At 43.0% G+C, this 20,712-nt stretch overlaps 1 protein-coding gene across 13 annotated transcripts in view; it reads right to left on the bottom strand.

Moving 5' to 3' along the window:
* Positions 1 to 20,712, bottom strand: part of EHBP1 (EH domain binding protein 1) — a 226,230-nt gene that overhangs the window by 56,563 nt on the left and 148,955 nt on the right. For all 13 annotated transcript variants that reach the window (XM_037391625.1, XM_037391623.1, XM_037391626.1 and 10 more), the window contains 2 exons: positions 16,772 to 17,686; positions 14,722 to 14,865 (listed from right to left, as the gene is read on the bottom strand). In XM_037391625.1, coding sequence (XP_037247522.1) covers positions 14,722 to 14,865; positions 16,772 to 17,686 — 1,059 coding nt within the window. The remainder of the gene's footprint in view (positions 1 to 14,721; positions 14,866 to 16,771; positions 17,687 to 20,712) is intronic.

The raw sequence follows: 20,712 nt of genomic DNA, 5'->3' as shown, positions 1-20,712 counted from the left end.
TTTGGGATGAAACATTAAAACTGTTTAGCAGATCTTTTCAAACCATTTCAAACTTTTCTTATGTTGGTTTATAATATAACCAGACATGCTTGTAAATGGCCACACCTGCTCATTTCTCTGGGGATGGCCTGATCTCTGCCTTTTCTAACAAAGAAAGGACGGGAGAAAAAAAATCAGCCTTTCTTGTTGCAAAACAGAGTGGAAAGTCAAAATCTTTCTCAAGTTTGTTCCATCTGGTCAGATTAAACCTTTGATCACCCTGGGGACCACAGTTATGTTTGGTCTCTACCACCGTTTCAGAACAGCTCAAAACACACAGGTAGCGAGCGAAATATGAATTGCTAAGCAGGGAACACTCGCCAAACAAAAGTGCATCGGCTTTGGCTGTCTGTGGCTAGTCAGATCGTAGGGAGTGGGCAGCACAGAGACACAAACATCTGAGAGATTTGCTGCCTTCTGCCCGGCGTCCACACCAGCTCCCTTACTGCCATAAGCTGTGTGCAGCTCGAAAAGATTTTTTCCCCCTGAACGCATGGCACAGAAAGTATCAAATCACCTGTCATAAAAAAGCAGCTGCTGGCTCGCAATCTGTGGCACTGGTGGGCTAATGAGACCAGACAGAAGGAAAACAGAAGTAGTCCAAAGTCTAAAATGGGAAGAATCACAAATAATGTCTTAACAAAGCTCTGCCCTTTAAGAAAAAAGAAAAGCCCCCAAATCCACAGTAAAATGGGGTTGCTTGGCTGTAAACTGGAAAACGTCTTAAACCGAGGAGGTGTTTTTAAAGAAACGTTAGCCAGCCATTTTTCATTTTTTTTCTTAACGTCTTCTATGTTGTTTGCAAAACCTACAATTCACTTGGTACAGTATTTCTGGTGTGAAGGATTCTGGCTGTAGAAAAACAACCCATTCATAATTTAATTGCTCACATCATTGAGAAATTGAGAAACTCTTCGTTTACTGAATGAAAAAAAAAATATATGTATTTGAAAAAAGGAATGGCTGACTAAGTAAGTATCACCTTGTGCTACATCCAAGGCCTCTTGCTGGTTGTCTGGCTGCTCTTTTGTAGGCAAAAAGGAGCTGAACGCTCCCTGGCTCCTTAGATCTGGCCCAACAAATGCACTGCCAGTCATGCACATGGATCCAGCTTAAAACCCAGTGTGAGCCTAAAAGAAGCTAGTCAAACTGGCACCTACTCATGCAGAAGGAGATAGATTTGTCATGACAGGCTGATTATTCAATGTAAAGAAACAGTTTAGCTTTTCTAATCTGGTACAAATACATCTTTCTCAGAGAAAAAAGTAAAAGGTCTAACAGTTCAAGTATTTAAAGTAAAGAAACCAACAAAAAAATTGTAACGTCAAAGTGAACCATAGGTATTTGTGCTGGAGCATTCTGCAAAACAGCCCTGCCGTTCTATTCAGATAAATAAGATTTAACCCATTTAACCCTTTAGGAGCTGCGCATCTGCACGTCGATCAAGGCATGCATTTCGCTTTCACACCACACTGGGCTCTATGGCAAGTTTTAAGGGTACGCTGCGATGCCTAACACCAAACACTCCCTGTTTTCCCCCTCTCCTCGCCCGCCCCAGCACAGGGGGCTCTCCCGGCAAAGTGACACCAGGGCCGCCTGCCTGCCCAGCCGCCTCCCAGGAAAGAGCATCCAGAAAGCCGACCTGAACCAGAGCAGCCACAAAGCCCTCCGCTAACTTCTTCCCTGGAATTTTCTCTGCTTAGGCAAGTTTGTGCTCTCCCCCATCTGGGAAGTGTAATTAAGGTCAGCCACCACCGCAGGCACCGGGATCCAGGAGCCTGTTACGCCTGTCACCACGACTGCGATGCTGTTGGCATCACCCACAAACAGGGTCCCAAGCGTGCAGGCTGAGAAATATCCTGAAATCGTGCCATCGCCCAGCAAGGGCGCAACGCCCGCTCCCGGACCCGTACTCCGACGGTGGCGTTTGCTGCGCCTTTCCGCAGCACGCTCACAGCCCGCAGCTCAGGATGCTGCTTACTCACTGTAGGAGTCAACACTCACCGAGCTCCACTTTAGGGATTTTCTCTTGTGTAAACTTGACTTTATAATTTTTTTTAAAAAAAAAAACAAACCAACAAAAAACAACAAACTCAAAAAACCACCCAACAAAAAGTGGTGTTATGAAACAAAGACTTTTGGCAAGTGTGTGGGATGCGTAAGCCGGAGAGCAGCATCTTCCAGCCTGCCACCCTGGGAAGCTTCTCCTGGGGGGGGGCAGCCCCGCGCCAAGGCCGGAGGCCGGAGGACGTGCCCTCCCGAGGAATGCTCCTGGTGCACTCCCAGCCGAACAAAGCCGCGCAGCCTGCAGGGTGCCTCCCAAAGTGGGGGGTGTCCCCCCTTCCTCCTAATTTTCCGGGGAGGGTGGTGGGATCCCAATCCGCTCGTGTGTGATGAGAATGGGAAGAAAAAGTGCAAACCCTGCAACTCCCCGGATCCTATTTTGCTGGGTTTTTTTTGAAAATGTCCTGCAAACTGCTGGCAGCTTTTTTTTAATGGAAAATACCAATCGCCTAGGATCTATACCTAGCCTTTTGCCAATAATGAGAAAACTTCACCTTCTGTCCCCAGCAATTCTTAAGAAATCTTTTGCTGTTATTCCTACAAATCCAATTACAGATTGTTGAGTAGCTAGTGGAGTAAGCTTATTGAGGAGTGTCACATCACTAAGTCGTGCGTATGTGTTTCAGTTTGTAATGTGGTCTGAGCCGCTGTAGAGGTGTCAACTTAAAATGCAAGTAAGTAGCAGAACAGGGCTAATCCCAGCCACTACTCCCCTGCAGCCAAATTGTAGCGCAATGAATGACAGTGGAAATGCAAAGATGCCACTGTGCTTATCACACACAGCCAGATGGTGGACCTGGATCAATGCACACATGCCACGATCAATGCATTTGATAAAGAATTAAGAAGAAAACTGTACATGTTATCAAAGAACTTGTACATGGCATAATTATGATTCTGCATGTGCTTACTGATGATATTGGAGACTCAGAGGCAGGTGATAATGAAACTGATAGGAAGAAATAGCTTAAAGGCTACAGCATATGGCCTCAGCACTAAGAAATCTTGTCAAATAGTTCAGAAAGCTTTTTTAACTGTTATTACAGGCTGCTCATAGTGCAAGCTGGTGGCAACATTTTAATTTTTTTTTTTAAACCTGAAATGTCAAAAAGTTACAAAAGCTGTACTTTTCAGAACGGTACAGAAAATAATTAAGACGCTATTGTGTTTTAAACATGGCCCAAAAAACCTACAGGTAGAGAGAGCATTCACAGGGTTTTTTTGGGTGTGTGTGTGGTTGGGCATTTTTAGATATATATAATTCCGCATTCCCTGAATAAATGTATTTAGACTTTAAGGGGGCTCATGGCAGTTTAAGGCATGTATCTGGGTAGCAATTTGCATTCCTCACGCCAATTTCTACAGATACAGTGTCGATACTATTTCTCATCAAATCTCGAGTATTTCCCTGTTACTGCTTGAGCTCTGCCAGCTGCATTGCAGCCACCTCGGATGCGAAAGAAGGTAATTAAAATTTTGTGCAAAATAAAGTCTAAACTAATTAAAAAAAAAGCATATACATTTATAATGTATAAAAGGTACCTAAAATAAAAATTCTCATGCTCCAGTTGATAGATGAGCTGTCTAATCAACGCCTGGACGTAACTTAAGTGCTCTCATTAGTGCGAAGACCTTCAGGCTAAATAAGACTAAATCCCTTAAAAATTGCTTCTGCAATAGAAACCCCCCCTCTTACCATTTTCCTCTGCCTAAATCATATCAATTAAAAAGAGAGAGAGGGAGGGAGGGAGGGAGGGAGGGAGAGAGGCATTTTCACATGACTTTGTTTTAACTGACACTCAAAAAACTATCTTCTGAATCCAATTTAAAATGTTTCAGCAAAAAAAGTTCATTAGCAACCAATGAAAGAAAGAAACAAACAAAAAAATCGCGCCGGAGTTTAGTTTCTCTTTCACTTTAAGCCTGCACCTTTAATCAGCGTTAAGGCGCATAATGCCCACTAAATCCTTTACCTTAACTTTTTTTCCCCCTAACCACAAATATTTAATCAACATCGCAGCTTTACACTAAATTATAGAATCTATCAAAATGAGACTCCAGAAGAGTGAAGCGTCTGCTTTATTTGCAGCAGGCTGAGGAGGGACACCCCCCCCGACCCCCGAATTTCAATTTGTCCTGACAAACCATTGGGTATTAAATTCTAAAGGCACGCAGAGTGCATAAAGAACTGATGGCTTGATTAGCTCTTGTGGTGCAATTGAAGGAGCTGTCTCTCTCCCCGCTTCTCCATTTTGAGAAACACTTTGATCTCCGTTCAAGTCAATTCATGAACATCAACTGACAAGACTGCATGAAACACCCCAATGGTTAGCCCCAAACTCATAGCAAACTATTTGGTTTCATTAAGGCTTCAGGAGAAGTGACCAGTGACAGTCCTTTCATTCAGAAGCCAACAGGCAAGTGACTATTTAAACTTTAATGTGCACAATGTACTGCTGAAGGCCGCTACACCTATAGTCAGTCACTCAAGTATGAATGCCTTCACCTACGATTTGGTGACATGTGAACTGCTACGTGCAGCTGCAGCCTCATTAATGCATTCGCCCAGATTTGTTTGCGGGACTAAAGGGGCGAGTCGCAGTATTTCTGGTGGGAGAGACGACTGTATCTTCAAAGGAAGGTGGAACAGCAGGTGCTATATAAAAGCTAGCAATTAAAAAAAAAAAAAAAAAAAAGACTGCATTTTGAAACGCAGGAATTGACTAAACATTTGCACGCACGTAGCAGAAACGTCATCTGCTCCGGCTGAAAATATAAAAGAACTCGAAGCGCATCGCCTGCAGACGCAGAGCGCTGGGTCCGGTGCGCAGCTTTGCTACAGTAAACTGCGCCCATGGCTCTCCCCCTTTCCCAGCTGCCCTCTCCAAAGAGTCCCACTTCAAAGAGTTCATGTTTGCACCAGTTCCTGTCAATGCAGGTCAGAAACACTAAAGTGGAAAGTGGCTGCAGCGCCGTGGCACAAAGAGTCTCCGCGGCAGAAATCAAACAAAGCCCAATTAAACTAATCATAACGTCCCAGTGAACACAAGGAAGCTCACCTGGTATTTCTGGACTTCTGTGTGAATTCCCAACTCTACTCGGTACTTGGTACTATAATTACCCTGACCAAAATACTGTGAAATTACTGCTCTGATCTACTAATGGCTGCAAAAAATCAAGCCGTTGTGGTTCCATGCCAAGGGGCCGTAGCAAGGTGGCGCAATGCTTTCTGACAGAGACGACAACTTCTAAAAACTCAAAAGGGAAAATTAACGGGATGTGGTTTATGTTGCCAAGGACTGTTCATTAATTACCAATTTAATCACTGCTGGAGGCATGACATTACAAAAATCTGGCTGAAAGTTCTAATAGATTATGAAGACCACCTAAGAAGAGTGACCAAGAAATGTACAAAACAATTAATACTGTTTCACTGCTATCAAAGACACTCAGATTATTTTACATCAAGTGAAGCAAAAGAATTAGTAGCTTCACAGTGCCACCACTAGGAACTGTAAATACAATGGCACACAATTAGTAATGCACATGTGACTTTTCGTTCAAGGCATATATCCTTGGGAAAGCCAGAACATGATAAGGAGAACAAAAGAAACATTTTTAAATGAAATGAATAAAGATTTTAACTCTACCCTTGTGCATGCTGAGCAAAAACAGAATAGGCGATGCGAAATACAGCTCTAAGTAATGCCGATATCATCCTGGGATTCACAACAGCGTGTACCGAACATCCACACAGAACACACCCGCCGCTGCCAGCAGCCATAGGGAAGGAGCATTCCAGATGCTAAGAAACCCGGGTCTCGCTGCGTACACAAAGGGACAGCCCTGAAACACCGACAGCTTTTTTCTTTTTTTTGCTGATATTTATAAATGGATAGAAGACACTGAAGTTTTTGAACTAACGTTGTTCAGACGATCTTAAAATTCAGTTAATAAACTGACAGCCTGTTTTCTGAGAGCGTGCACAGTTTAAGCTGTAGCAGACTACGCAGCACCTTGAATTTACATCCACATCACACATAGCCACGTATTTTTATATTTAGGCCGGATGCTTAAGTGGTGTAAACAGATACAGCTTATCAAAATAACAGCAATAAAATTCAGCTGAGAATCTCAAGCATTTATATCTAAAACTCAAACTGCATAACATTTGTCTTGCATTAGCAAAGGTTACACTTTATTCGTGAAATCCCTCCCGGTACAAAACTGACAGTGCATACTAATTCTTCTTAGAAATGAGTTTACTTGCACTAATTGATTTATTTTCCCAGCTACGACAGGGAGTTGTCTCTGACAGTGTTTGTGTAGAGCAAAATAACACAACTTCATAGTGCTTAAACAGATCAAATATGAAGTCAAAAGATGTAGAACCTTCTTGGAAAGTTACAGATTATTTTTATTTTCATGTATTGAGTAGCGTTACATAAAACAAGTTGTTTGTTATTGCCATCAAGGAAATAAGATCAGGCTATCTCAACCTTAGCTTGTTGTTATAAAGAAGTAAATATCAGTTCAGCTGGGGTTTTGAAGTGTTCAGTCAGCAGGTCTAACCTTCATTTAAAGAAAAGTATATTGTTAAAAGAGCTATAAAACTTGGAATGCTCATGAAATGTAAATACTATACAGCACAGCCTTATCAGCTTAAACCATATTTAACCACTTCATAGTGGCATACAGACAAGACATATAAATGAACAACAGGGAATAAGTTACCAAAGCTCAGGGATTACCAAAATAATGTTCAATCTTTTTACCAATTAGATGGTAACTTCTTCTTTGTAATCTCAGGAAGATCTAGTGATCATATCTAAATCTGGTTGCAATTATTAGCATGACAGACTAGTCTTTTTTCAATCAATATTTTCCAATTAATATAAAAGACCAAGGCTGCCATCTGCAAAGTACTATACCTCAATAAATTCACGTTAGATGTTTAATTAATAAAGATCAGATTTTCTCTTTGGGGTTTGGTTTTTTTTTTTTTGGAAAAACAAGATAGGAATAACTTGGGAGTGTTTCCTTAAATGAATGAACATTACCACTCAATCACAGGCATTTATTTTCCAACTGAGGACACTACAGGGAAAAAAATATTAAAAAATCCACTGATAAAGCTAGATGCCTTTCCTAATGGAACAGAAGTAGGGATTCTGGTTTCACACAGAAAAAAGATTTATTGAATAAAGCTATCCGGTACTCATTTTCAAGAACTTGTTAAAATATCTGGAGGGAAGAATACTTGCAATGCTAACTTGAGTTTAAGGCATCTTTCAATCAAATTAAAATATCCTGGGTTTGCAGCCTACTGTGAATTTGCTTCCTGTACCACTTTTGTTCGTGTTGGCTAGAGTTTACTTCTTGGTCACGTATTAGAGCGGGACAGTTTGGAGCTTATTAGCTCAGAGGGGCAGCAGATTCGTGATCAACAAATAGGGCCATTTAATAAAGCTTTTTTTCTGAGCATTTAATATAATGCTTTATTTTTATTTTATTGCAGCTTGCAACCATATCTGTGCAAATGAATGCAATCAAAATTAAAGAGCATAGAAAACCATGTTTTTGTCACTTTCTGAAGCCTTTCTAAAAAGACTTCCATTTCCACCGGTCCACTGTGTGTGCAAAAAAAAGTTACGATTATGCACTCAAATATTTATGAAAATGAAAAGTAGTGGGGACAACAGATTGACACCTGAAGTAGAAAGAGCTTATTAAATATGAATTAGATACAGCTGCAACAAGTCCTTTGAGCAAGGGAGTAATAAAAAGCAATACTCTGAGCTGAAAGAAACAATCTCATGCACAGCCTGTTCCTGCTGCCCTCTGTACGCAGACAGCACTCGCATGTTTGGAGGCAACAGCTTTTCGGTGAAATACTTTGTACTTTCAAATTCTACTACAAAAGCTGAATATAGTCCCCACTGCTCTTCCAGACCTTTTATTTTTTAAAAAAAATATTTAGGCAGCTATAACTGCCATTCAACTTTAATAACTATGCAATAATGGTCGCAGGGATAAGTAAACCCAGCCCTTTATCTGCACAGAAAGCAGGCCAGCAACAGCTGCATTTAAGCGCAGCATCAGCATCAGGATTGCCCTCCAAAACCACCCTTTTGTTTTATAGTAATCTGGCTTTAAATACTTATTGTCCAAATGGAGACCCCCACAATTTTGAGTGTAGTCATCCTCAAATACCACTGTGAAGAAAGAGAAAGTTTTCCCATTTCACAAGAGGCAAAAGACAAGAGCGATTCCCTCCCGGGCATCACGGTACTGAACTCCTGCCCCCCAGAACCTATCCCAGATCTCAAATATGCAAAATGTTTTGGCCAAATCCATATCTGTGGCCCAGCCCTGCACCTAAATTCACCAAGGCGGAATCCTTAGCTTGTGCAAAGCCCAAATAACCTCAGGAATGACCTGCGGCCCGTGTTAGGAAGAAAACCACATCCCCTGCCAGACAAGCGCTGTACACCGTGAACTCCATGTATACAGCGTTCCCTGCTAAAGCCGTCTCCTTTGCCAGAGCAAGTTAAAAGAATGTGATGCATGATTTAGGAGACACCAGAAAAAAAACTAGTGGGCACCATCTCAATTTGCATCCTGCTCCGTCCCGAGCTCTACTGAGTGGTGCCCAACACTTTGGGTTATTTTCATTCTTCGGTACATAGGTCCATGAGTAAGTAGCACTGTTCTTTACTCCACAATATTCAGATCCTGCTCTGTAGACAGAATTATTGATTTCTTCAAGGGCTTTTCTACAGTGCTCGTCACTACAGTATGTAAGTGCCTCAAAAGCGTTAATCACACTCCCTTCTCACCACACCCCGCGGTGGTGGTATTGCCCCGTTCTTCAGATGAGAACTGAGAGATCCAGCTAAAAGGATCTAACCCTGGATGCTCGCTCGGGGAAGCCTGTCACCTGGGGGTTTTCAGTACACTTGGCTTTATGCAGCCCGTTCTGTCTCAAGCACAGCTCCAATGACTTCCCTGACCAACCTGAACACTCGGTGCATTTGCAAATCAAACCTTCGCTTCAGGTGGCCATCCAGAGAGGAAGGATACGCCATTAGTGACCACCTGGAGCAAGTTTGGTTCAAAACACTTCGCACTGATCGGGCACTCTGAGGCAAAGGCAGCACTACATTTCATTCTTTCAAGCACCCTAACTGTGACCTCCATCCTTTCGCTCCTTGCAATCCCTGCTTCGTTTGCTGTACACCTTCCAGTTTCTGCAACCAAAAGGACAGAGGTCCTCTGGACAAACAGCCTTCTACATCACCTCAATCCTCTGAGCTAAATGAGACACAATTGCTTTGGGGAAAATAGTATGTGATCACATAATTAAAGACTGCATCATAATGCATATACACAAAGGAGGTTAATTAAAGTTGCCTGTGCATTTCTTAACTCATAATTCCATTCTCTGTAATCATGCTGACTCTATAACCATAGCCATTTGAGTTTACAGAGTAAGCGACAGCTGTAGTAAATTTCCATTCTTTATGCGGACCAGTCATTAAAGAAGAGTAAGATGAACATTTTGCCACCGGCCTTCGCAGATACTTGCTGACAGCGGAGTTATGCTGAGATCCAAGAATTATGAGTTCCACTCCATGTTCTGCAAGCGAGGGCTCCCTGCTGGAGAGCCCTTCCAGCCCCCTGAGGATTTCCCCCTCGTCCTGGTCCTCCCTCTAGCCTGTCCCTGTGCCTGTTAGGTCGCGCAGACCAGCTCCAGCCTCCTTGCCTTTCCAGCATCCCATTCCAGCCAGGCTGCTACTGCTAACAACCATCACTACAGGTTATTTCACAACAGCTGGTGGGAGCAGATATGTCCCTTCCAGCCCTGTGATATTCATCATGAGAAAAGGTGAGTTAAATAAAAATGAGTAAGCTAATAAAAAGGCTCTCCTGGTTAAAAGCTAAGTGATTACAGCTGCTATACCAGATTGGAAATGACAGAAGCATCTCGTAAAAGAGTCACTACATGCACACCTACATCAAGAAAGCAAGCAGAAAGGCTGAGCTGTTTATAAATCTACCATAGAGAAAGGGATATATGAGGGGATCAGTAGCTCTCTTCACAGAGCTCTTAAAACTAATTCTTCCAGTCTCCAAAAGGCTGCATCAATTTTAAGGCCATATCTATGATCCTCCCAAACCACGAGCATGTTTTCAAGGAGTTTCTGATCAACACAGCCTCTTCTTAAAGACTTCAAATACTTGCCTACAGGCTTACATACCTCCATAGAGGCTGGCACGCGTACAGCTTGCAGACTGAGGGCTTCTGAGAAGTGCCAGAAGAGCAGACCTAACAGTGAAAAAACTTCTGTACCATGCTGCAAGTAGGGAAGAAACAGGAGAAAAGAAACAGAGCTAGTGTGATACAAACAGAGGAAGCCAGCAGAGAGTGACGGGGCTACACCAGGTGGGCTGAACAGGAATGGAAGCTGATGGAGCCGAAGGCACAGAGCAAAGATATCTAAGGGAAGAACAAGTGGAGAGAGTATTAAGAAAACAAAAGTTAAACAGGAGAAGAAGCGGGGCTGAAATGGCCAGGGCACACAGCTGAAAGCCTGAGAGAGAGGAAAGAACAAGAAAACACAAACTAAAGAAAGGGAAGAGGATACAGCTTGGGATGCAACGAGAAATAGGCGCTTCAGAGGAAAATGAGACTGTGTTAACGGGTATACAAGCAAATTTGGTGCCTTACTCTTCTACTCGCACAACTTCATCAATTTCTGAGTTACAAAAGAAATTAAAAAAGCAAAGCAAGTGAGGATACAGGCATGGGCCTAACCTCAGAGCACAAACATGAGAGGATGGAAGCACGCTGCAGCAAGAAAGCAGACTCAAGAAAAAGGGGTAAACAGCCAAGAGAATGGACAAGTCATGTGAAAGCAGCCAATACCCCATGAAAGGCCAGTCAGTGGTCAATAAAGAGATCGAGATGTTAAAAAAAGGGGAAGAAGTGAAGAGGAAGCGGAAAAGAAAAGAATAGAAAAAGAAAAGAAAAAGAAAAGAATAGAAAAAGAAAAGAATAGAAAAAGAAAAGAATAGAAAAAGAAAAGAATAGAAAAAGAAAAGAATAGAAAAAGAAAAGAATAGAAAAAGCAAGCCCGGAGTACAGGACTACTGAAAAAAAATATCACAATATTGGTTCTGTCAGAGGAAGGGCAAGACTTAGGCTGAAGAAGGTCTAAGGTATTTGCCCTGTGCTTAGAGGAGAAACAGGAACAGTTTTGTGGTGTTTTTTTTTAAAAAAAGACTTTTACCAAAACAAACCAGGCGAGCACATACCCTGCATTTGTGACCAGGGACCAGACTTGGAAATTTCCTCCCTTTTGTTGACCTCCAGCAGCAATCCAACCCCACAAACATTGTACTCACTTGATTACTAAGAAAACAGCAACTCCTAGCTCTCATACGGCAAAGGTAACGTAGTAAGAGCAAAGCCTACGGGACAAGATTCTCAGAAGTGAGGAATGACTGTGCCCAGCCCAGCTGGGCTGACGGGTCTGCAGGGCACGCACGGACAGACTGGGCTGCCCAAAGCGCTGTTGTGACGGTAGCAAAAAAGGTGCAACCACAAACTTCCAGAATTGGGAAGTATTGGCCCTGAACTACCTATTTGAAGTTCTCTTATTTGAAATTAGATCTTCCTATTTTAAACCGTTTTATTTTGAATCCCTCCCAATCCACCCCCAAAACAAGCTCAGTCCGATTCCCACTACTGAACGCCGATTCCCAGGATCGTAACTCTCGTTTGGGTAACTAACCACTGCACATCACCACACGCTGGCATAGACAGCGCTGCTCGGAGTCCAGATTCTTATTAATTAACCTTAATGACCAGAAAACACTGAACAAGACTAAGTCTGTACTATTCACCAAAAATCAAATAAGCAACGACCTCTAGATACAGACATCCTCATTCAGAACATACACATATATGGATATGTATATAACATATGTTATATACAGCACTATATAATATATATTATTATATAGCAACCACATATTTTATATGAAGTATGAATTATATACCAGCCTCCTTAAAGACATCCCCCTTCCACAATGCATGTTTCCCACTGAAATGCGTTAGGAGCATGTTGAGCCTGGTAAGTCAAGCGCTCAGAAGTTAGAAAATGTCAAAATTACACTAGCTGTCCGAAATTGGAACCAATGCAAGGCTGTACAGTTTTTAATTGCTTAGCCCATACTTTTTTTCCCCTACAGGATACTTGTCTTCTTCAGCGGCCATGACTGACAATGTTCAGTGGGTGAAGAACTGCTCAGTTCCTCGCTGCACCCTCATCGTTTGCCGCCTGCCCTGCACCTTGTTTAAATTACACTACTTAAACTTTTCTCTGAACACAGAATTATTCATTTCTTCCACAGCGTGTCTGTGGGATTCTTCACTACCATATCTAAGAGTTTCCAAATTACACCTCCATACCACCTTTCTGAGCCAAGGAGCTTTTGTTATCCTTATGTTACAGCCAACTCAAGACAAGAGTGCCATTACCTGCTCGCTCAGAGCGCCCAGTGTTTCAGGGGGACCAGGACCATTTGTTCACAGCATGGTTCTCCTTGACTTGGCTACAGCTGGGCGCATTCAAAACTGCCAGAAATCAGCCCCCAAGAACCCTGGGTTGGAAATTAGAAATCAAGGAATCCTCCACCTTGAGTACAGTGGGTTGAAGGTACCTTCCCAACTTCGTAAAGAACTTCTGATGGAGGCAGTAAGAAACTCTGGCTCTGCAGAGCGGCCCTTCTCTTTCCTGCAGCTTCTCATTAATTTTTCAGCCTCTGTAACAAATGATATAAGGGCCTGTGGGGGATCTGGCTTCCTGAGCTACGCAATCCTGACTCTCATCCTGAAAACCCTGTCCCCACCTCCTATCCTTCAGCTAGACACAGTCCTCGTTCTAGTTTAACTTCCCATTGCCATCTACCCCGACACCTCTCTGCGTGCCATGGGGGCAGCTCCTTTTCCTCCTGCTCAGATTTCATCTGCAAGACTTTTGAGTGTAAAAGGCAAGTTTTGTTTTCCAGTACTATGCCCTGCATCAGAGTGGGCCTAGATCCTTGGGGGAGCGCCGGTAAAAGATGCTCTGGCTGTGCTGCGTCCGTACAGACAACATGTACCAACACTGACCAACTTTTCTGAACTCCAAGGCTCTCTGACGAGACTGTTCTATTAACACAACTTTGTTCTGAACAGATTTTCCTGTTTCAGAAGGGGATGCAACTTTCTTCCCATAGATATTTTTTAACATGGATAAAACCATGCTTTATCCAACCTAATACAGCTGACCAGTATTTTCTGAAGCAATAAATAAATAAATAAACAGTTTAATATTACCCCGAGGCAGAGAGCTGATGGGGAAAACTTCAGCTCAAACAATGAAATACTAGCAAAGTTGTAAAACCTTTGAAAATAGGAGCTTGTAATAAAAAATGTTAGGCAACTTTAATTACTGTTGTTTCTGCCTGAGTAGTTGCCTATACTATCCCTCCTCCAATGCTGTTTGATTTATGAAAGACTAATTAAAAAAAAAATCCAAAGTGAAATTTATACTAAAATAGACTTATCTAGGAAAAACTTGAATACAAAGTAATAAAAAGATTGCTTATATATTATTATGTCATCATTATAAAAATAAGACTTGTCTGCATATATATGAATATATTTTGTAGAAAGAAAGTGTCAGTTTGGGGAGAAGAATTGTTAAGAAAAAAAGAAGTACAGCAGGAATTCAAGAGAGTTAAGAGAATGAAATGAGACATTAAATCACTGTCTTCTTTTTTGATTGTATGATCCCAATTATGTAAAAAGCAGAATCTGCCCCTCAGGACTAGGCTCTGAAAGACGTGAAGCAGTAAAGATTCAAGCCTTTCTCTGTATCATTATGTTTCGGTTACATTTACATTTTCAGTTGCCAGTACAGGCTCTAATGCGCAATAGTTGGAATCACAAAACCTGCATTGCGAAGGTTTGCATAAAAATTAATTAGCTTTCATCTCCAGAGAGTATGCATCCTTCCAGGTCACCACGGAGGCCACTGGAGGTGCAGCCATAGCTGCTTCAACACTGAAGCTCATTCCCCAGCTCCACTTTCCCACCTCACCAGCATAATCAAGTTCGGTGATAGAAGGGAATTGTTCCATCAACTCTTTTACAAGACTGTCACAAGCAGCTTCATTCACTGCCACAACACTTATGAGGCAGCAAATAGCTGACATCACAGGCACGGGGAATGCATTTACATTAACTGAAAAAAGAGAAGTAATCAAAAATAGCATAAATTACTTTGCTATCATTTAACAAGTAACTTTTGTTTTTCGTCCCATTAGAAAGTGCAGTACCACTCAAAGAAGGTGCTCCCAGGCCTCTGCCTCCGGGGAAGTCCAAGGCATCCTTCTGCTGGCTGTAACCGCAGGAGCAACAGGCTGGAGTGAACTAAGGGGATGCGACACACCAGAGCAATTCAGCGTGGAAAAGGAAAATCCTGCAAGGACACGCTCCCCCCAAAGCGTATGTACATACAATAAATTTTAACTTTGTAAACTGCCATACTGGCCAATATTTCTTACGTCATTCAGCTGCTTGTTGCGGGCTGGGATGATGGTATTGGTTAGCTGCTTATTCCCTGCCTTTAAAGCTGCATCTCTTCTTGCTTGCTCCAGCAGAACTCTTGCTCGTTCTTTAAGTTCTTCCTGTCTTGACAACATACGTTGCTTAAAAATAAAGAAATATAATTAACAGCAAGGCAGCCTCAGGGTACTCAATGTTTATACAGTAGTTAACAGCCAGGAGCCTTCCTATATAATAAAGGTGAGGAGTCACATGGATTACAGCTTCATGAGGTGACAGCATTCTATAGAAATGAAAAGTAAAGATGATCAAAATGTAAAATTAAAAAAAAATGTCATAGGCCTTTATAATGTAAATAAGAGTTCTCTCCTCTCCCCTTAAAACTTGATTTCTATCAACATTTAATGCCTTTAAACTGCAAATGGGGAAAAAAATAATTGGCTTTGTGGAAGCTATGTTAAATGTGCTATGTGTTTACTTATTTACTTTAATATGTATGCAAATATAATGCTTCGTTAGCTACTTACATGGGTATCGCTCATTTATAACTTAAACTGAACACAAAGAGGCTGGGTACAGGGCAAAAAAACCTGTGAAAATGCCTGATCCTACTTCATTTATGAACTGCCACAGGAGTCCCTTCCCCACACCTGTGAGCGATTCTGTAGCGGAGCAGAAGGCCCAGGAGAGGGGTGCTGGGTAGGCAGCACCGCAGCCCCCGTACGCGGCAGGACGCAGGGCACCGCGGCCCCAGGCTCTGCGCTACGCAGCCTGGGACAGACGCAGGCTGTGCCCCCACGCCGGCCGGGTGGGAGCCCAGGGAGGGACGAGCCAACAACCACACTCAAGGTGCTGACTGAGGCTCCCATCCGAGGTTCTGCCACCATGTGCAAACGCACAGACATTTAACAGCAGAGAACTCGTCAGGGTCATCTCTTCCTTCTTCTTGGCCTACTACACGCTTGCACATTGAAGTCTTCACAGAGAAGACATCCCATCCCGTCTCCTCCTGTTCCACCACTGTGTGTGGGCCAAGCCGTTCCCTTCTCACCCGGCACACAAAGATGATGATGAAGAAAACTTCATGAGACTTCACCAATTAAAGGAAAGAAATTAGCTGGCTATGGAACTCATATTTGGTGATTATTACCCATCAACAGACTGCTTCTCTTGCAATAAAATAAACCTTTATGATGCTTACTCAGGAAAAAATGTAAAAATACGTGAAGCGATCCACAGTGCCCCAAACCCTCCTATATTCCTTTCCCACCAGAGCTAACGACACAATGCCAGAGAAAGCCCAAACTCAAGAAAGCCCGTCACAGGTAACACCATGAGCCTGCTGTGGCAATTCTGTAAAAAGGGCTGAAAACATTTTTAATGTATTTTTGTGATATGTTTTATTGATAATACTCAGCATTTATATAATATTCAGCGTTCATCCTCACACTAAATCTGCAAGGTAGCTAGGCATACACTTTGTTTCCTTAGAGAAAAGAAAGTGATACTGTAGTTAAGTAACTGTACTTCACGCCAGTCGATGAACAGCGTAACTTCATTTTCTGAAGTTTCTACATCACCATCGTGGCTATTTTCACAAGGCTGTGTGGTTTCTCAGACAAGATTTTGAAATCTCTTTGGTACATTTTAAAGTATTCAAAACTTTACAATTTTTGAATATCGATCAATGAATTGATAAGCCTTTTTGCAGTTTTTGCTTCAGTATGCAATACTCAGAAGAAAGGTGTTGCCACACCTCAGTGGCAAGAGCCTTGGAGCCACCTTCTTTCAGACAGCTGAGAATACAACTTTAATATCAAAGAGATCAGAAAGATTAACAGGAGGACAATGCCTGTAAAATATTTTTTCACGTAACGGCTCTTTTTCAGCACCACCTACTTTTCGAAGTACTTATGGCACAACAATAAAAATACCCTGGTCATCTCGCCATTTACACTGACGATACGGTGCAAATTATGAACATGGAGAAAGAACTCGAACAGCAACTCCATCCCGACTCGCAGGTGTAAGACAGGTTAAATTTCTTACCTGGGCTGTTTTTGCAGATTGATCCGCATGATTTAAAGCTGTTCTGGCATCACCGTCAGACTCGGATTCTGTTTGCCTCAGAGAAGCATGCGGTTTCTTTGTGAGATCCGTATCCTTTTTGAAGGAGTATCCAAGCTTAGAAGTAGGAGATGAACTTGGGTTTGTGACTGGCGAACCGGGATCTGCTCTCGTGCTCTCCGTGGACCCGATACGTCCCAGCTTTTCTTGCTCTGAGGAACCAGAGGTACTGTCTGAGCTCTGGTGTCTCTTCTTGTCGTTATCTTCACCAGCAGCCGTGGGAGACACATCCTCTTTTTCATCACCGACACGTGCCAAGTCACTCAAGTCTAAATTATCAGCTATCAGCAATTTCTTCCTCCCCAACACAGGCTGTGCTTGTGCTGCATCTGTACCACCACACCGCCCAACCTCTTCAGACGCAGAAGTCCTTCCAGAGCTCTGCTGGGATTTCTGTGGATCTGTGTCACTTCGAGTCCTGCGAGAAGAAGGGGAAGCTGTGCTTGGGCTTAAATGGTCATCAGGAGTTTGGTGCTCACTCTCAGATTCACCAACACCACTGTCATTTACAAACACGGAGTCATCCTGAGAAGCAAAGTCTGCCAAACCGCTGTCCGGCGGGTGCAGCTCGGGCTCCCGGTTCAGGTCGCTCAGCTCCGCGTAGAATTTTTCCTGGTCGACAGAACTGTTTGTGTCCGTTTCATAGTTACCCACTTTGTATGTGCTTTTACTACTGTTCTCCTCTATTTGAACCACGTTTAATTCCTGGCCACAGAAATGCGCCCTTATTTGATAGAGATAGGTCATGACAGTCAGTTTGTCAGGTATCGCTAATAAAACCATGTCAGAAGGTTCCAGCAATCGTGATATTCCTAAACTGGCAAATCCATCATATGCCTTTAAAAACAGACAAAATAAAGATTACAACATGGCAGTTGCTTACATAACATAACATTTCAAGAATGCAAGTGGAAGTTTCAGTCAAAATAAGCAAGCCTAAAACATACCCAGTATTACAGGAACAGTATGAGTTCAACTCTTACTACTTATGAGTCTTTTGGCTTCATTACAGCAGTTACCTTTTTTTTTTTTTTTTTTCACAATCCAACATCAAACTCATCGATTTTTCCCCAATGGTTTCTAGATATCTCCCAGAGTATCCCAACAGCAATGCAAACCCAAGAGAATATGGCCAGTGAAGACACTCAAATGGCACTGTTTCAAATGTTTTTAACATACCTCAATAGCACACTACACTAAAATCTTTAGTTACTCAAAATGACGCCACTTCCATGAGTGAAAAGCTGTTCATGAAACCACAACTTAAAAGCCCTTCTGTTTGCACTCAGAAAACCTACCAATGTCTTAAGTGGTTCTTACTCAAGTAGCAGGAAACAAGCACACACAAAAAAAAAAGTGTAAGAGTTGGACCAGAAAAAAAGCAACTAAGGATGGCTTTTTAAGATAAGAAACAAAGATATAAGAAACACAACACTAATCCATCTTGGGCTTTATCACTGGCGATCAACCTTCTCTCTTCTCCTGGTCATGTAATTGCAGTGATTTGTGTTGATGAAAAACTATGTCCAGATAGGCAAAAAGACCACCACCACAGATTACTTGATATAAGAGATATATCACATTAATCCAACAAAGAAATGCATTTTAAAAACATTTGTTGATACTACATTTATAAGAAAGAGAAAGTGAATTTCATTCCCACTCCACTTTCATTTCCCAAAGCTGAACAGTTTGCAAGCCTCCCACTTTGTGAGGCCACATTGTCTCCTTTCTGCTAGCCCTTTAAGCCAGTGGGCTTGGTGCATCAGGTTTTTCTAGTTTTGAAGAATTAGAGCTGTTTCTCAATTTACAATTAATTATTACTATCCTGGATTAACCCTGGAAGACAATATTGAGTTTCAAGGAAGCCTTTAAAGAGGCCTCCTGTTAGCGTAGAAGCACTCAGAGCATGCTGGCTTCTCCCCCCGCCGCGCTGCAGCTCTATTCTCCTGCCTCTGACGGGGTCCGAAACGTTCACAGCTGCCCCTATGCTACTGGGAACAAAAAGGGATGCTAAATGTAAGACATGGACAAGAACCTGTCCTTTCACAGGGAAACAATAACACACATCACTGGCTTCAACTCTACCCCAGTTTTACATAATTTCCTTAATGTATTTAGTTTTAGAAGGGTGAGAGAAAGAAAAGAACCCGACTCTTTTCATCCGCTTGGTTTTCATGCCCGTGAACGCTGCAGGGTGAGTGCCCGCGGGCCCGGCCGCCCCGGCAGAGCCGGCCGTTTCACTTGCTCTGCACAAAGCGGGCTCCCCCGTCCCCCCGCGCCAGGGCCAGGCCGCTTTCATCTTGGCCACTTCTCCAGCACTGCTTCTGACAGCTGGAATTCATCTCCCACAGTTCCTGCGCGCTTCCCCGCATGCTCAGGTATAACTTGCCGCAGCATTTATGGTGCAGTCATTTTTGTATCACTTTAACAAATGATTCACAGAGTTTACCTAGACGTAGAAATTATCTGAATAATTTGGTTTTAAGCCCTTCTGGCTCTCCCTGTGCAAAATGATTTGGCCTAAAATAATTGCTGGTCTTTGGTGGCGGATCGTTTCTTGGGAAGGTTCATTATGAGAGATTGTTATGCCATTTATAACAGCAGAGCTGTGCGTAGATCGAGGAGCAGCAGCGGAAAACACAACTGCTGTGTTTGCTGATACAACGCTCCAGACGGAGTAGAAGAGCAGGAAAAGGATGGGTGGGAGGGAATGGAAAGAACTCAGGTGGTAGAAGAGGGACAGCTGTCATTTACCCATTCCTGGGACACAGAGCTGGAAGAGCAGGATCCGGCTGGATACGGAGAGGAGGGAGGCAAGAGAGGTGGCACTGAACAGAGGCGAGGAGCACAGAGAGAGGGGAGGCAAAGGAGAGCAGCGCAGGGATCGGGGGGGCAGCCTAAGCTGGGGCAGGTACTGGGAATGACAGACGCTCACGCACCAGCAGCACAGCGGCTGGGCAGAGCAGGGCAGCGAGCCAGCTGCATGGTCCTGCGGACCAAAGGCAGCACCAGGACGTGTGTGTGACTAGGTGGGTCAGTGCTGACTCAGTGGCACAAACAACCTGTTACCCCTCACGGCGCGCAGTGGGAGGCACCATCCGAGGAACGGAAGGTTACCTCAGGATGGGCTGAGCAGTCCATGGCAGCCAAAGCTGACACAACTTGACCTGAACTCTTTTATGCTCTTAATTTCTTATTTATATGCTAACAAAACTAAATCCTACGAATATCTCCCAGGGTCTGTAAAATGAAGGTGGGGACAGCGTTTCAGAGTTGTCACTGGCTTAGAATGGGTAACACTACAACAGGACTGAATTTGGGACGATGGATAACCTCGATCCAGCTGCAACCACTTTTCACTGTCTGCTCAGTTCTTCTGGCGATGCTTGGGATTAAACACAAGTTTCCCACTGATGCCAGATACTTATTCCCCATCCCCTCTTCTTCTCATTCCGGATGATACACATTCTTGCCTCTCTCCTTTTGAAGCACACTAGATATCTAGATTGCTATGCCAATGTTTTACAGCCATTAGTCTATAAATAGCAATCGTACGTTGGTGAGCACCCACCCAGCAGCGTGCGGTGGATTCTCCTGCACTGTTGGAAAAGCTGGGAGCTTCTTGCTACTCCAGTGCATTTATAACTGCCTCGTGTTTCTAACTTGTTTGTAACATGGTATTCACAGAGTAAATTTTCCAAGTGAAATTACTTTTTGTTAAACAGAGGCATAACTAAGCCTTGATTTTGCAAATGTTTTTATGTGCTTGTTTAACTGTGCTCCCTGTGTGATCCCACCGAGGTCAATGAGCAACGCCTACACACACAATTAAATATCTGCTTACGATTCTGTGGAATCAA

Source organism: Falco rusticolus, chromosome 6 (assembly GCF_015220075.1).
Source record: "Falco rusticolus isolate bFalRus1 chromosome 6, bFalRus1.pri, whole genome shotgun sequence".
Lineage (NCBI taxonomy): Eukaryota > Metazoa > Chordata > Aves > Falconiformes > Falconidae > Falco > Falco rusticolus.
This window is presented reverse-complemented; position numbering and strand designations above follow the sequence as displayed.